This window comes from Crocodylus porosus, unplaced genomic scaffold (assembly GCF_001723895.1).
Source record: "Crocodylus porosus isolate Cpor-Errol unplaced genomic scaffold, CroPor_comp1, whole genome shotgun sequence".
In the NCBI taxonomy this organism is placed as follows: Eukaryota; Metazoa; Chordata; order Crocodylia; family Crocodylidae; genus Crocodylus; species Crocodylus porosus.
In genome coordinates, this window is record NW_017728940.1 from 2,755,583 (window position 1) to 2,773,260 (window position 17,678).

The 17,678-nt window shown below is 49.5% G+C and overlaps 1 protein-coding gene across 1 annotated transcript in view; it reads right to left on the bottom strand.

Annotated features, from left to right (window-relative positions):
- Positions 1–300: 300 nt before the first annotated feature.
- The window catches only part of ARID1A (AT-rich interaction domain 1A), a 96,781-nt gene continuing 79,403 nt past the window's right edge, over positions 301–17,678 (bottom strand). Inside the window, exons 11-20 of the mRNA XM_019547991.1 lie at positions 15,044–15,253; positions 14,260–14,467; positions 8,294–8,426; positions 7,753–7,925; positions 7,432–7,582; positions 7,175–7,318; positions 6,962–7,058; positions 4,711–5,584; positions 3,980–4,110; positions 301–3,252 (exon numbers count right to left, since the gene is read on the bottom strand). Of these exons, the coding sequence (XP_019403536.1) occupies positions 1,534–3,252; positions 3,980–4,110; positions 4,711–5,584; positions 6,962–7,058; positions 7,175–7,318; positions 7,432–7,582; positions 7,753–7,925; positions 8,294–8,426; positions 14,260–14,467; positions 15,044–15,253 (3,840 nt within the window). The 3' untranslated portion in view covers positions 301–1,533. The remainder of the gene's footprint in view (positions 3,253–3,979; positions 4,111–4,710; positions 5,585–6,961; positions 7,059–7,174; positions 7,319–7,431; positions 7,583–7,752; positions 7,926–8,293; positions 8,427–14,259; positions 14,468–15,043; positions 15,254–17,678) is intronic.

Below are 17,678 nucleotides of genomic sequence, written 5' to 3' on the forward strand. Positions count from 1 at the left end.
CCCCTACGAAAGTCATTCTCCCTGCCTTCAGGATTTAATCGCCACTAACCCAGGGGCCAGTGTGACAGAAGGGGAAAACTGTAGCCTTACAGTTAATGGAGATGATTTTCTGTCCCCTCCACACACGATCAAATCACATGCTGCCAAGGAACAGGGCTCTGGAGCTCTCTCTACTGCCCAGGGGGCAAGAAGAGCTGGTCTAGAAGGTGAAATACTAGCCTCAATGGGACTGGAGTTGCTTTCACATTTCTCTACTAAAAATATAGTAAAAAAAAATAAATAAAAATCCTCACAAACATCTTACCAAGATTTAATGTACATTTATTCTTAACACGTGGAACATATAGTATAAAGATTTCATACTGAATAAATGATATTCATTAAGCCAAAAAAGGAAAAAAGGGAGGAATTTACATCAAGTTTTTAGCTACATCGTCTGAAATACAAATATGCAGAATTCATCACTGAAAAATCTCAATTGTGTTTCTTCATCAGGAACTTCAACTGAACCTAGAACTTTTTCACACCTCGATTAGAAAGAAAACAAAAACAGGAAAAAATAAACTATAAGTTGATTGGCTGCTGAGACAGCAATGACTTTATACACAGAGACCTGTACAGCATCCTCCAGGGAGAGATGTCTGGCAAGAGATTAAATAATTGTGTCTCGCTTTTGCAGGTCATCAACTCGTTAACTCGTCATACTATAAAGGGGAGGGGAGGACGGGGACAAAACTGCAAGGGATCTGAGGGTATGTGCAATGTACAACGTCATATATATATACACACGTGGCAGCATTCAGGCTGCAGCTAAAGGTTAAAACCAGTTCTAAGAGGTGATCTCAGGGTTATTCATACAATCAAGGAGGAAGAGAGAAAGAGGTCAGGGTGTTGTAGGTTCACACATGATACTTTGGGGGAAAAGCCTTTTTTTCTCCTCAACATTAACTAAAAACATTTTTAAAAACTACAGCTTGCTGCTGATCCAGCGTTTTTTTTTTCTTTTCAATGTGAGACTTATTACAGTATGTTTACAGTTTAAGGTGTACAGTACATGAAGTTCTACACTCTACTGCACAGGCCTCCATTGGACAAGGTCTGTTCACAACTGGTAACTTCTTGATTCCTGCAAGATTGTGAATGTACAACGATAAACCACACAGAGTTCAGCAGTCACTTTTGTCCTTCAGAGTTTACCATTTAAAAACAGTTATGAAAGTGGTGCCTGTCGATGCGGTAACACGGCAAGTCGTTTTCCCCAAACTCACTGTAAACGACAGTAACTTTGGTTAAAATAAAAAAAAGTCTTCTATGTAGGCAGAACTGTCTCCTGGAACCGGGGGTTCAGGACAAATTTGAGGGGCAGGGGAAGGGGAGAAGGGAAGGGGGACGTCCTTCCCCGAGGGAGAAGCAGGACAGCGCAGGGCAGACAGTGGATTCTGAGGTGGTTTTGCATAAATAAAGGGCAACAGTCAGTTTCTACGTTCTCCACTCACGCACACGCACACCAGGGGTAGAGGCATCCCACAGCTGTCATGACTGGCCAATTAAAAACAGTACGTCACAAATAACTTGTGAAACCAAGGAGTTCATCAAAGGCGACACGGAGATGTCCAACAGCCGCGACTCGTATAATGTGAACTCAGAGTGGTTCTCGTCCACTTTGGCCAGGGCAAGCAGCGCTCGGGCTGCCCGACGCATCATGTCCACACTCGTCGACTCAAAGGGTGGGTTTTGCATGTGCATCAAGCTGGCCTGACTCTGCTGGAACTGAGTGGCTGCCAGGCTGTCCTCCAAGAAGCCCAACAGGTTGCCAATGCTGCCCTTCTGCACAGCAATCGCTCGAGCTGCCAGGCTGTCACCCTGTGCCAAGTTGGCCAGTAGTACCACAGCCATCTCTCGACACACCGGGTTCTTTCTGTCACTGAGGAAACGCACCATGGTGCTGTAGAGCTTCTCCAAGCGACTGAAGGGGGGAGTCGCAAGAATCAAATCCACGTTGTTGTCCTGGATGCTGAGTTTGCTGAGTGTTTCCAAAACCAGTCTCTGAGGGGAGAGGACAGCACTGGGCCCCAAGGTTGGGAAGGGATCCTGGGCCTCTGCTGACGGACAAACTGCCCAGTGGAGGAGTCCATCCAGGATAGGCAAACAGATGCTTTCTGGGTAAGGGGAGAGGTCCAACTGACCAGAAATGTTGGCCAGGGTAACCAACGTATTTTCACGTAGCATCTCCAAGCAGTCCCACCACCACTCCACCTTGTTGCAGCTCACCCCTTGGTCCTGCTCCTCTTCTTTCTCATACGTCAGCGGTGCCTGTTTGCGCTCTGGATGCTTGTGATGTAGCAGAATCAGTTTCCCTAAAATCAGCAGCAGACCGGGGTGTTTAGACATCTCAAAGTCATTGCCCGGCACAAACGATAAACTCCTGATGATATTCGAGACACAGATGCAGCGTTTGGCAAGAGAGTCCTGCCAGTCCAGGAGGGTGCACAGGGGCGTCTCATCCTTACTGTGAGGTTCGTCCTCCAGAATTTTTATGTTTCTGTGGCTCTGAGCTGGACTGATACCGAATGGGAACTTGCTGCTTTCCTTTGTTGCTTCCGAGTTTTTGACCTCTTCCTCCTCCTCCGGCAGGGACCCTGGCCGGGCCGAAAGCATATCATCCATGGTGGCCGTTATCCTCTTCTCTGGGGGGCCATCAGATGGAGGGTTCTCTCCCTCCCTAGCGCCCGGATTGCTCTCGGCTGCTAGACGTTTTCTTGAGGCAGCGCTGCAGGAAGCTCGTCGGTGAATCCAAGGTAGCTCCATTTTGCTCTCGAAGTGGGTCTGGATGTGCTCCGTGGTGTCGCCCCCACCAATCCGCCAGTGCAGCAACCCGCTCTCAAACTCCTGCACGCGCCCCAGCTTGTCGGAATAATCTACCACAAAGGGGTCATTTTTCTGCACAATCTTGACCGGAAGCTTGTCGAACTTGCTGACCAGCTTCTCCTCGCTGCTCTCCAGGGGTGCTTTGTCCTTGCTCGCAAAGGCAGCCTCCTCTTCCTCCTCCTCTTCCTCCTCACAGTTCGGGCTCTGCGGCTCCTCTTCGTACTCCCCCTCGTCAAGAGAGGGACTTGAAGACTTGCAGAACCTTTCGGGATCCAATAGTGTTCTTTGTCCTGGATCTCCCACCTCATACTCCTTCAGGATCCCAAAAATTTCAATCAGGCAACGCCGGAAGTATTCCACCAGGAGTTCTAGCAACCCTGGCAGCTGTGAGAGAGAGAAAGAACCACGGAAGAAATCAGAGACCAAGTTAAGCCAATGTGAGCGACAGGGGATGTCAGGCAGAAGAGGGTCACAAGCTGAAGCAGCAAAGTCAGCTGGCTCCTTTTTTACGCTACCCGTGCATTACAAGTTTGTTATTCTGACCACTAGAAAGTGAGGCCCCCCTTTCTCTGAGAAAGTCAGCACACAAATCAGGTACCCTTAACACCCCTTCTCGGGCACATCCTTCTTCTCTCAAACACGGGGAAGCAAAGCAATGGTGTGAAACGGTAATGATAATATTGTAGTGGGGTAAAAAGGAAGGAGACAGCTCCGTGCACACAAGACAACCAGCTACAGGCAGCTTAGAAAAGGTAAGGAATTCCCGTGGGCTGCAAAGCACTGAAGCTGGATGCAACGAGTGGCACTGTACAGTAGCAAAGATGACAGGCCGCCATCCCTCTTGTAGGGTGTCCTTACGGCCAAGGGAAATGTGAACCTCTACCCCATGCAATGCAAAGGAGGGAGCTGCACGTCTAAACAAGCAGCTGGGTGTACAGTGTACCTGGCTGCAGCCGGGCCCCAACCCAACATGCACAACGGGTACGTGACTTTCCTGCAAGTGTTGGGCAGCTTCACACGTGGCTAGGAGCTGTGCTCTGCTCCCGGGCCCACGGTAAACCCCAACGCGTGTTATTCACCTTCGAAGCACTATCAGAGCATCTGCACCCACCTGGCTGAGGTTGAAGGTCATTATGCTGTTGTCATCATAGAGCAGGATGTTTATGGTATCTAAGGCCCACGTACTTTCAGCCAGCAGCCCAGACTTCAGAGACATCATCACCCTCCAGGCTTCAGGAGTCCCTGTAATACAAACATGACGTCGAGCCTCTAGAGTTCAAACACAAGAGTCCCCAGTACTGCTTTCTGATTCCAGGTAGAGCAGAACCCACTTCGAGAGGATTTACAGCAGCAGTTCTCAACCTAGTTAGACTCGAGGAAGCCCGCGGAAAATGGCAGCTCTTAGTTTTCATTTAATTTCTGACTATGGAAAAACCAAGAGCGATTCTCCTGTTGCCAATAACTCAGAAAGACAATGGATCAGAACGGTTTTAACGCTACGGATTCCTGTTTGAAATATCTGAGCTTATCTTGCAAAAATCACATTTGCACACCTCGCAGCGCTTACACTGTGTGGCACCCTTGAAAGGATGCCCAGGCACTCAGGTCGAGAATCACTGCTTTTACAGAATGCACGTCCCAGCAATTGCTGGCGCTGCACCTGCATTGAAATCACCATTGTTACTGAAAACCAACAGCTAGAAAAAATGGGACCCGAAGCCATGTGAGGTCCTTCACTGTTGATGCACAGCTTCAAGAGCTTACTACCAAAAGCAAGGCCTGTCCCTTTAACCGATACCCATGGCCAAATGCTACCCCAGTGCAGCAGGAGCTCACTCTTACCAATATCTTTTGCTGTCAACCGTCTCCTTTGCTTCAGCACAGGTTGTGTAGCTTCCACTGATCCGGCTGGGAAGGTGATGTCCCTCCGTATCATGGGAGGCTGCACAGCTGCTGGTGCTATGTGAGAGGCAGGGACAGGAGGTCCTGCCTTCTGCATTTTCATCCCCGAGTGCAGGAACGGAGATTTACTGGGTGAGGTGCGGTTCTCCAGAGGTCTGGGCAGAGGTGCTGGGCTGGATACCTGAGGAATGTGATTCTGCATGCTAGGAGGGGTCTGGTAGTTAGACTGTGGGGGTCTCGTCATTGGGGGCACGGGGGCAGCAGGGCCATAAGGAGGTTGACGGTTGCCATGGGAAGGCCACGGGCCCTCGTGATTGACCCTCTGATCTGAATGTAGGATTTCATCTGTTCGGTTTACTCCGTGATAAGCAGGCCCCTGGGGCGTAGAGCCAGTGCTCTGCCGATTTGGATAGCTGTACCCTATTTCATTGCGCCCTTGCCACATGGTGCCCTGCTGCGGCCCCTCTGGAGTAGACTGGATGGGACCACCCATCATCTGAGGCGGCATGTTCTGCTGAGCGTTTGAGCCTGGGGGGGCCGAGACCCTTTCTCTGCTGAACTGGAATGGGAACTGGTTCTGGGGCCCTCCAGAGGGCCGGCGGTCAGTAGCAGGGTACGTGCTCCCATACTGGTTGTACATGTCCTGTTGCGGAGAAGGCTGGGCAGTTTGCTGCTGGCTCGGTTGCTGGGTCTGTGCTGCAGGCAGCTGCTGCTGTGCCTGCCCCTGTCCAGCGCTGTACGGTACGTTGTACATCTCCCCTTCGTGCCGCTTGGCAGGGGGACCGTAAGTGCCATCCATCGGCCGCTTATAGTTCTACAAGGAAGATACGTGAAGGGGTTTACATCATTATTTACAGGAAACAAGAACCGGGTGGCAGAACAAGCAGCTCTGCGTTGTCTAATCACACGAATGCTATGGTCCAGCTCACGCTGGGATGAGGCGAGACCAACCCTCCTATGTTAGCTCGGAAGAGACCACAACCTACAAGCCACAGCAGTTCCCTTCCAGCAGCCTGATGTCAAGATGCTTTCAGGGCAAGCTATGGGCTAGTGAAAGAGCCTCAATTCTTGGTACAGGTTCGCTACACAAAAATCTCTATGTGGATTCAAGTTCCTTTCCAAACATCCAAACTTATTACTTTCCCACTGAACAGATGAGAAGTAGGGTAAAACTTCCGCTGAAGCCTCAAAAATTGCCTTGTAATTTCTAGCTGTCCCTTTTGTCACAGATCCCAAGTCATCTCACAAAAGTAAGCCGATCCCTGCCCCGTTTTTAAGCCTGTATGAAGAAAAATCAGAGCCAAGACTAAATCCCAGACCCCTCATGTCCCAGCCCCATTTCTACCTAGGAGTCCTACTTTCCTCAACCTGCTTCAGACGCAAGACCTAGCAAGCAGTGAAGTACCAGAGGAGTGGGAGCCCTTGGCTCAGGGCCTTTGGCTCTGGTTGCAGCATGGCTGCAATTATCCTTAGCAGAGCTCTGTAACTGCCTTCTACTGAGGCTTACAAGCCAAACAGGACACAACCCAAAAAATCAGTGAGGGAACAAGAGACAGAAACATGGCTATGAAGAACAAACTAAGAGCCTCCTCTTCATAATCTTAATACGGGCTACAGTAAACTTTTCCTTGAGAAAGCCAAGCAGCAGAAGTCTTGTGGGAATAAAGGACTGGAGGGAACTCCAACATCTCTGGTGTTCGGCTCAGCAAATGAGAATATCCCATGAAATTCTGACTTGCGTAGAAGGATCCCACCCAGAGGTGGCTGCTCAGAACCACAAAGCTACCAGCGAACAAGCTCACCCAGTCCGTGAACTAAAATGCTACAGAAACTCCATGGGGTTCAGATAAGCTTAGGAAGAGAGAAGGAACCACCAAATGAAGCTGCCTGGGCTCTTGGTATCTGCAGAGCCCTCACTTCACAGAACGCCCGCTAGCAGGACCCCCTGTTGTACTCTCTACACAATCCGGAACGCCCATAACCCAGCACCGCACAAATAAAACCCACTTAACAACTTGCAAACTACCAGGACTATGGGAAGGTTACACTAGGCATGTAACTGAGACACTAAATAGGATCCAGTGCTGCAGACAGCTATCGTGGCGGACACTCATTTGCACAAAGCAGAAGAGACAAGAAATCGCCCATATCTTTGTCAGTCGGCCAAAGTGGAGACTCAAGGAGAACTCACCTGCTGTTGCTGCTGATACATGGTGGTTTGCTGGCTAGGGAAGGGGCTGCCAGAAGATGTGCCTTGAGTGGAAAACTGATTGCCATAGGAATCATGTCTGCAGAGAGAGACAGAACAGCACATGACTTCTGGGAGGCACAAGTGGAGCAATAACGCCCTCTCCCTGGCAGGAGGTTTTCTACTGAACTGCCAGAAGCCATTTTGTGCACCTACCTCTGCTGCTGTTGCTGCTGCTGCTGCTGCTGCTGTGGATAGCGGCTGGGAGAGTACATCCCCGAGTCAGGGGTGGAAGGCAAGATGTTGGGCTGTGGCGTGCCGGTGCCCAAGCTGCCCTCAGGTCCCATTCCAGCCTCCGTCCTGCATAAAAAAAAACACAGAAGTATGTTGCTCCGTTCCCCTGCTGGGAAGAAGCAACCGGGGCGGTCACCGCGCCGCACAGAATCCAGCAATGGGCAGGTGCACGCACTCACCTCACTCGCTCGTAAGGCCCTCCATAGGGATAGTGTTGCCGTTGCCCAATGGCCATGTTACCCATTCCTGGACCTGCAGCACGATTATAAGGGTCACCCATAGCACTGTTGGGGCCCTGCCCTGAGGACAGGAAGGGATCACTTCCAGGAGCTGAAAGAAGGTGGGGAAAAAAAAATGATGATCAGCACAGGAAGATGTGTTTGGTGGAGAAGGACAAGAGACCTTGGGAGCACAGGTGTGTATTCCCAAGGCACATTTAGGGCATCCGATGGGGTCAGTGCCCCTGAACAATAAGTGAAGACAAGCCAGAACCTCCTCACCTTTCCTCATACTGCTATAAGGATCCTTATTTGGCTCGTAGGACATGCGACCCATCATGTCAGAGGTATTCATGCTGGGCTGGTACCCTGGATTTGGAGTCATGGAGTTCCGCTTCTGGAACGTGGGATCACTGCCATCTGCAAAGGCATCCTGAAGGCCAACTGAGTTGCTCCTGGTGTAATGCAAAAACACGTGGTGAGAAAGCCCCCGACCACTCTCTGCCTCACCACTGAAGCTTCGCTTCCCCAGAAAGGAGGATGGATCTCACGACTCATCCCACGGAGCCCACCAAGAGGAAAAAAATCCTCTTCTCATTTCAAAGAATGATGCCCACCCCGCTCCATAACCCTCTCCTCAGCCTAAATCCTGAGAGAGAAGAGCTGTGGTTACCCAGATGCAAATTCTACAGCTTTGCCATGAGTTACTGCAAACCAAAACTAACCCAAGCGCTCGCTTCAGCCCACAAGCCAGTGACACTGGCAAAAGCCTCCCTAGGCCTGGCGAGCACTGCACGCCCTCCCACTTGCAGCAGTGTGATACCTGATGCCTGACAAAGGGGGCATCTGACTGTGTGGTGTTGATGCTGGAGTCGGGGGTTTCAAGTCTCCTCCTTCTGCCATAGAGCTGCTGGTGGACTGAGGTGTCTGGGGACCCTGCATAGAGCCTGAACCCGCTGGAAGGAAAGAGCAGTTGCGTGAGTGGGTCTGCCAGGCACAAGAGACTGCCCAAAACTTCCCAGAAGAAAACACCTGAAGGCAAGGTAGATCCAGGATTGAAACGTGAGCAAGGCAGGCAGACAGGATGAGCACAGCGTACCAGGGTGCAGACTCCCGTGCGTGGTACGTGAAGCAACAAGAATCCTTACGACTTTGCGTCTCCATCCCTCCCCGCTCTTAAACACCATCCCACCGTCGTGCACCAGCTCTCAAGGTTATCTCAGGAAGGTGCTGCAGAGACAGCATCTCTCCATCAGCCACAGTCATCCCTAGTGGACAGAAGCCCTGCACTGTCTTGCCCTCGACCCCAGGCAAGTTCACCATGCCACTCGCCAACTCTGGCAAGAGAGGAAAAACCCCCTGCATCCCGCTGAAGAGTCATTTTATTATGCAGGAGCTCTCTCGTTTGGCTCTCACACAAGTACGGATGAACTCGGGGTGGCAAACCCTCGCTGAAACCCCTACGCCACCACGTGCCCGCGAGCGCGGTGCCAGCTCGAGGAGTTCCTCTCCTCCGGCGGAACTGCCGCAACGGTGTCACCTCTCAGGTCCCTACACGCCTCGCAGCTGGCAGGCGCTGAACTCTTAATTAATGTTTCCATTAGCTACCATTCCCGGCACCCGATAGCCCTCTGCTTCAGCCTCGCCGGGCTGATGACTCATTTCAGCTATTCATTAAAATCCTCTGAGGTCAGAGGCGGGTCATGTTTGTTTACACCCCACCTTCCTGGCACCCTGTCCGTCTCTCCCTTCCTCCCCGTCTGGGGACGTCTCCAGAAGGAAGGGCAGAGCTCAGCAGGGAATTTCATTCAGGACTCCTCCCCCATGCTGTCCTTCCCTATTCATTACCATTTCAGCTCGGCTCCGTTCCGTTCCCCTGGGAACTCAGTGCTAGCTTCCACCGCATTACAGATGCACTGACATCAACAGGAAGAGGCAAGACATTCCCCGTGTCGCTGCCATTCGTTGTCCTGGCCCCCCCCCACTCGGATTTACAAACAGCTGGAGACGCGCCAGTGCCGTGCTGGGTACTGGGCCGCCCAGGAGACAGGCAGCCATTCATTCGCATGCAGGAACCCGAGAAGGCCGGAGACAACCCGTGGCCGACCTGCCCAGGAAGTGGTGAGCAGCCTCTTACACCTCTGGAGAGGCTTTCTGCATGCTCAGTTTTATGTACATGATGGCCCGGAGCCATCCTGCACTGGAAACCTGCATCAGACACCCTCACTGCCCTACGCCAGGGTGGCCAACCTGCGGCTCTCCAGAAGTTGAATCTTTGCACGAGCACATGGTGACCAGCTTCCAAACGGCCGCAGGTTGCCCACCCCTGCCTTACACAGTGTCACTACTGGCAAAGCCTCCACAGATGCCACAGCTAGAAAAAAAAAAGTCATCACTTAGACTTCCACCGGTTTTCATCTGAACAACCAATTCCAATGCACGAATTCTTCTCTCTTTTCACAAGCGACCAGGGCTGAAATAAGACTTGCCTCCATTTACTTTCTAAGTTGGTAAAGGCCCTGAAGCAACACCTAAGTGCCCACAGAGGTCAACTGCTTCATGGGATGTGAAATCTGTATCCTGATGTGTGAGGGTCAAACGATCCTTACTGTTAGACATATTTAGCTAATAGAATCATAGAAAGTTAAGGCTGGAAGGGACCTCAGGAAGGTCACACCTAGTCTTCCTGTGGTCTCATCCCAGCCAAGGCTTTGTCTTGCTGGGTCTTCAAAAGGTTCAAGGATGGAGAGTCCACCACCTCTCTGGATAACCTGTTCCAGTGCTTCACTATCCTCCTAGCGAGAATGTTTTTCCTAATATCTACTAGGCACGGCTGTTGTTGATTCAGCAGTGGACAAGCGGAAGAACTGGACGGCAGATCAACCTTCCAAACAGGGAAAGGGGGAAAAAAGTCAAGTCACCATTTCCTTGTCCACAAGAGAGGAGAAGCATCTGCACAACACTAGATGCCTTCAGCAGGCGCCTGGCGTCTGTCAGACATTGCTGTCACTACACAAATTCTCTCAACGCTCATGCTTCCCCAGTGCCAAGTGTCCTACCAACCTCTACACAGCTGCTAAGAAGCAAGGTTGCTTCCCACAAAATGGGGCTCTCTGCACGTGTCCATGTGTCGGGCACTCCCCGAGGTGAGCGTCAAGGGGCCTGCTAGAACAGCAGTGCCTGCTGGGACATGACTGCTCCTTTGGAGGGACTGGGCCAAGTCTGAGGGGCAACCATGTGGTCCCAAACCTCCACCGCTCCTTCTGGCCAGTCCAAGAGTCCTTGAGAAAACTTTGAGGAAGAGGGAAGGAGAACAAATGTAGGAGGCATGTCTGAAAAGACCACAGCTACTGCCTCTGCATGTTCCCACAGACAAACCCCAGTGAAGACCGAACGAGGAATTCACACGTGGACTGCAGAATGGCCCTCTTACATCACGGCTCAGCTCTACAAGTCAAAAGAGCAGCGCTGCATGAATGTACAAAGGGAAGCCAAGGGAGCAGTCCTGCAGATTTCCACTACTGATGCAAGGCATCGGTGTTCCCACACCCTTAGAAAAGAGTCTTCAAATTTGCATGTAACATCACACAAGCTCAAACATAGTAAAAATGTAGGCACGCTGATAGACTTGGACGGGCACCAAGTGGAAATGGCATCCCTGCTCCACAGATCTCCAAATGCTACAAGAAGCTTTAAGTGGCTTTCTAAATGCCTTAGCCCTATCCAAACAAATTCCAAACACACTTAACATCTCCCTTATACAGCTTCATATCTCAGCTAATAGGAAGGTCTCAGAAAGCAAGCTGTGGAGAAATTAGTGGTCGAGCTTAAGTAGAACTCAATTGCTACTTGAGGCCAAATTTAAAGTGACAAGTCATGACAAATCTTGAAGAGTGCAGTGAAGTTAAATCCCACGTCAGGACAGCTTTCCTGACCAGTGGAAAGAACGATGTAGTCCTTAAAGGAATTTTTATGATTTGAGGAATGGATAAATTCCATAAGAGCTGCCAGTGGGACACAAGAAGTGCGCTTTGATCAAGGACCTACCAAGGCAGACTTCAATTTCGATCAGTTTGCAAAAGATTGCATAAAAGCAGATCAGAACAGAAGCAGAGTCTATCCTCTTAACTCAAGGAAAGGCTTTCCCACATCTAGGGTGGAATTTCAACATGACTTGTTTCCTGGATTTCCAAGAGACACCCAAATATTTGGTCCCATAAAAGGTATCAGCCACAAAAATCCTTGCCCCTCACATTTCCTGGACTATCGTGGCTACAACATTACTCCAACAACTACCCAAACTCTGCACATTTACTAATTTTGAGAGATCAGAATTAATCCAGTTCAGTACAGAGACTGGCTTGGGATACAAGACTGCTTTTCTAGATTACAAGGTCTTGTGAGCACAGAAGATAATTTGGAGATCAAGGGACACCAAGATTGTCTGTCCCAGAATGGACAAATTAAACTAAAAACTATGGCCTCAATCAATTTAATCTATAGCAGATCCTAGCTCCAAGTCAAGGAGGAACAAATCCGTTGTTGCATTTTCTGTTCACTCCCTCCCCACAACCAAAATACCCACTGAGAATCAAGCCTTGTTACTTCTGCTCCATGGGCTTAGGGTATATTGTCAGAAGGGGAAGAATAATCATTCCTGGAGCTCTTCAAACTTCTTACTGATGGGAGAAAAAAACCAAAGGCTTGGGAGCAAAGAGTAGAAAAAGGTGCTGTTCCATTGGAGAACCTCAGAAATGCAGGTGTTGGAAACCGCCAAGCCTTAGTCAATGGGGAAGGATTTCCCATCAAATATATTATAAATGAAAAAAGCTGAAAGTTTCTTAGACAGGTGATAATCCAAACCAGCAACTCCTGAAACTGCCTACAGCCATCAGAAGCAACACAGGGGCAGACATGATGGTATCCAGGCAAAGCAGATGTATGACATCAGACACTAGTTCATTCCTATCCAGTACAGGCAAGTCATTGTGTGAATATTGGCCAGAGGTGGGGAGGGAAAAAAAAAAAAAAAAAAGACGACGGCTTCTTCAAACAGAGGAGCTTAAAGACAACAGTGGTAACCACACCCTTGCCTTTTGGAGAAAGGCAAGAATGGGGATTAAGGAAGCAAGGTTATCTGCTGGCCTCACTGTCCTTCAATACCCATACTTCAAGGAAAGCCCCATAGGTGAAAGAGGATGGGGAAAGAAACAGCCTCTGAAGACTCACAAAACAGCATGAAGAATATTGAGCAACTCCCAGCATTTCACCTGATCTGGCGGCATCCAGGGGGGCTCCAAGCACTTCCTAGACGTACCACTGCGCCTCAGCAGCTGCCAGAACAGCGACTCTGTTGTTACATCCCCCATATCAGAAGCATTTCCATGTGGCAGGGGTTGGCAACAGCTGGCCCACAGAGCTGGACAATAAGGAGCTGTGCTGGGGCTGGGAAGCTTCCAGCTGTGCCCACACCGCTGCCATTTCTTCCTGCCCTCCCCGTTCCCCGGTTGCAGCCCCGCTGCAACTTCCAGCCAGTGGGGAGCTGTGCTGGGGTGGATGGATTACTGAAGAACCTGCACGTCTGATCAAGAAGGGAAGAGGACTTGTACAGCCTAAAAGCTCAGCTTCACTGGGAAGTGGGAGACACCCACCTGCCTTACCTGGTATTGGAAGCCATCAGAACAAAGGAGGTCCCTGATGACAAATGTGCAGGCCTGGAGTTGTAGGACAACAGGGCTTATTCCAACACTTTGGAGCTAGGCAAAAATGCCCCTCCCAAAACCAAAGGTGGAGGCTTCTCTATGGTGAAGTCTTTCAAAGCAAACAAAACTGTTTTGCCTCTGCATGTCAATGGGATCCTAAACAGATGTACTCAAGGATCTGGCCTTTCAGGTCTTCATCATTACTAGGACCTGAAGGCAAATTAGCTGCGGCATAAAGAGCCAACGCATTCCACAACAAACCAGGGAATGGCCCTACCTAATACAAAAAGTAAAGAGGGTATCAGACTGCAGAGAAATGAGAGAATAAAGTATGCACTGCTTTAGCCCAGCCTTTGTCTCCTGTTTCTTATCGTCTTGATCAGACGTGACATCCAGGAACTGAGACTCTCCAGAAAGCTAAACTAGGCACAAAAGAACAGAGAATACTTGATCCATCAGCGCTAAAACTTACCCCAGAGCTGGTCTGAAACTCAAACCCCACCAACTAGCCTCAATAAACTTGATAGAGAAAAGGAAAAAGCGCAAGCAGAGCTAAGAACGTCCTTAACACTTGCAGCCAGCCATGAGAAGATAGCCAACATGGCAGGCAACTGCACAGCGCCCTGAAGCATTCACTACCACAAAGAGACCATTTGTGCGGATGTAAACGCACTACTTTTCTGCAAGGTTCCCAAAGCTCAGCAGTCACCCATGTTGCTGCAAGAAGACATGGAGATCACCCTGAAAAGCCAACCCCAGGCTCCCTTCTCTCCACACCTTCCCTAACACACTGATACATTGTCAGTATTAATATATGCAGAAAATTCAGGAGTTAATGGCAGCACAGAATAATTGCACGTGCCACACAACACATGCTTTACTCACTACTATTTACTGGCAGATGTAGCTGGATAAAGGCCTCCATTTTGAATGCATTTACCTGTCACAGACCTTCTGCTTTGCAGCAGACCTGACGGCCTTGCAATAAAGTCTGGATCCAGCTGACTGCATGGCACATAAGGCCCCGTCTGTTGGGCACTAATAGATGTGCTTGAGTGACAGTCCTAGAGCTGGTCTTTACACTCACCTGGAGATGGAGGTTGTATCTTAGTCTGGGACTTCTTTGAATCAGCAGCTGCAAAGATGTCTGGAGGAGGGTCTTCGCCTCGCTCGATCTTGCACTCAAAGGCATAGAGACACTGGATATACTGCTTCTTCAAAGAACTGGCTGCACTGCTAGACGTGCCCACATTGAGATTGGTGGCTAACTCCCGCCATTTCTTGTTTTTGTTGACCTGCATGACCAAACAACAGGATCGAAACCTAAATCCAAGTCATTTTCCATTTCAGAACACCCTCCAGAATCAGAGTTAGATTTTCCCCCCAGCACGTACCAGGTAAACAAAAGCAGCAGTGAGCGTTAACAGCCACAGCTGGACTGAAACCGTGGATTAAAAACATTAACCCATCCCGTCATCCATTAACCCATCCCTCCAGGGGCAGCCACCACCAAGCAGCACACAAAAAGCAGCCACAAGGCCCAGATGCAACGATGCTGATAAAAAAGTCTGGGAGGTGCCAGAGCTGCTCTCTATACTTGGTGCAGCTCCCTGGCTGGCAAGACTGAAGACAGGCAACTCTCTTGGAGCACTGAAAGTTTGCCTCAGCTGGTTTAAGCAAGCTGGCTCTTAGAAATACTATTAATTTTTTATTAGATAATACTAATAAAAAAAATATCAGCCCTAACATAAAGAATCAAGTCAAGCCTGAATCCTGTTGCCTGTAACTTGCCGTTGAGAAACTGAGGCTGCTATGCAGACACAGACAATTATTTAGCCTGCATCACATCTCGTTGGCTTCTGGCTGCTCACCTGAGTCAGTCCTCCAATTTCCTTTACGGAGATGTAGAGCCGGTAAAGGTCTAGGGGTTTCCTGCCCACAGCTGGGAGATTGGTCATGCCCATTGCTTTTTCTTCGGTGAAGGCCAGGTAACGGTCTACCCAAAGCTTCCTTTCTGGTTCACCACCCAGCTCGTACAATTTGGTAATCTTCTCATTGGTGGTAGTAGAGGAACTGGACTTCTAGGAGAAGGAGGAAGCAGATCACAGGATGGAGAAGCATGTAAAAACATTCAACACTGAAGTCCACGGTTAGCATTATAAACAGACAATAAACCAGCAAAAAGCTCTGCTGTGGTATTAGTGGTAGCTGTGTATCATTCAAATGTTGAAACCAACACCTGTGCCCAAGGTCTGCGTAATCAGACGGGTGAAATGTGCTTGTGTGTGGGGCAGAACAGCAAAATCCCACGGACCACACTTCAGAGTGGAAGCGCTCCACAGGGACCTGTCCAGACACCAGAACCGAGTGCTGGTACATGAGGAGATGGCGACGACCCACAGGACGGCCAATCATTTCCTAATCAAGAAACTCTCGTGCAATTCGGCTTCTCTGAAGGCGTCTAACCAGGTCCCTACTCCTAGGTCTTTGTCATTTTAGCACCGGGTTTGCGGAGCTCTTACGGGCTTCTCTGCCCCAAAGGCAACGCGAACAGCAGAAGGCACAAGCCAGATTTCACAGCAACCATCATACTCCACAAACTATAAACCCTGCCCTCCAAGCACGCAGTTGCTTCCATTGCGCAAGTGGAAGCTTCCAGGACAAGACAATACAAAGTGAGTTATCAACACACAATAAAAAAAAAAGACATGTCCCAAAGAAAAATAAAGCCTAGATGCAAAGCACTTGGTGGGAGGAGAGTGGGTGGGCACATCCTGCAAGAGGATTGCTTCCCTTAGAAATTTTTCTTTCCCTAATGAGTCAATCTGTTGCAGCTTCTGATCAGATTTTGTACAATGCCAGCAGCCTCAAGAGAAATTTCTCTCTTCCCTCGTTGCCTCCTCTCTTGTTTACCTCCAGACATAGAAGAAAAGTACCCCAATGGTACAATACCAAACACCCTTCCTGTCTGCAGAAAAGGACACTAATTAGAAAGAACTTTGTGTAACAAGTTGGCTAACCGTATCCGAGAGGTACCTGGATGAGAGCTGTTTTGGAGGTAAGTGGAAGGGAGAGTTGTGTTATCCTCCACCCTGGAAACAGGATTTGGAGCAGAGTCCAAAGCAGAATTCTCTTGGACGCTGAATCCAAGCAGTTCTGCAGAAGTGTCTGGGTCAAAGGGTCCACGTAACAGCTTTAGGTCAACAACTGAAGAACCCACGGCAGCTCTGCTGGCAGCCTCAACTTAAACGAAAGAGAACTTTAACGAGGGCTTTCTAGTCCCAAATGAGGCAGGCCATAGAAACATGTACAATGAGGCATCCACAGAGGTGTGGGCCCATTGTTCTCAGTACTAGCTAGCAAACTGATGTCAAGTAGATTTGAAGGACTCTAGGCCACCACAAATAGAAAAGCTAACAAAACCGGTGCCTGGATTTGTGGTTATACACGTGGAAAACTGCCCAGGTTGGGCACGCAGATGTAAGAAAACAGGATCATTAAAGAAACTCTAGCACCACTTAGAGAAACATGGGGCAAGTCTGCAGCACCATGTATGAGCTGAAGTCGCTGCCACTAAGAAAATGACTTTCCAAGACGGAAGGAGCCTTTTTTTGACCAGGCATTCGTTCAAGTGCCAGGATGATCTGGAGCCATCCGTCAGCTCTTCAATCATCAGAAACATCTCCCCCCTACCCTTTTCATTTCATAGTTACCCTACAGACTCCAGAGACAGGGGCATTCTTGTAACACACAGGAAACACCAAGTCATAAATCGGACTAGGGGGTGAATTGGCTAAGTTATCACAAATCTCCATATACTTAGAGACCTTAAATCAGAAACAGATGACACTGCACCCGCCCTTCACCCTTCTTGCAGAGTGGTGTTAGTCTAAGCATATTCCCAAGCATCCGTCTCGTCTACGTGAAGACAGCAGGCTTACTACCATAAAAGTTTAGTCTTTCTTGAAGCTGAGTACAGGTTTTGAGAAGTAGACTTGGGAGATGAAAAAAACGAGTCACAGTTCTGAAAAACCTCAGAAACCTGGGACAAGGTCCATCCTTAAAAACACTGCAGAAAGACCATGAAAGGCCATGCTTTCTCCTGCCCTTCAAACTGATATAATGGCCACCAAAATGGATTTCATATGTATTTCAGGGAAGCAGGTTGCTAAATGCTCACATTGGAGGATCCCTCAATCCCACTTACAGTGGGGGCCTAGAGGGCCTTCTTAAAGAGGGAGGGTTAGAAGGGGAAGAGGCCCTCAATACACTTACTGGGTACAGGGGGCAAATGATAGTGCGGCCTGCATAGGAAGGCAATGTGCAGGTACTAATGCTAAAGGGACCCTACAGCGCTGACAAAGCCCATATTATTTCACAACTGGAAGGCAGTTCAGCAATGGGGGAGAGAGCAATGTCAAAGGAAACAACTGCACAGTCCGGTGGGTGGAGAATTGGCTGGAGGGTCGCACCCAGAGAGTCGTGGTGGATGGGTCGGTTTCGACC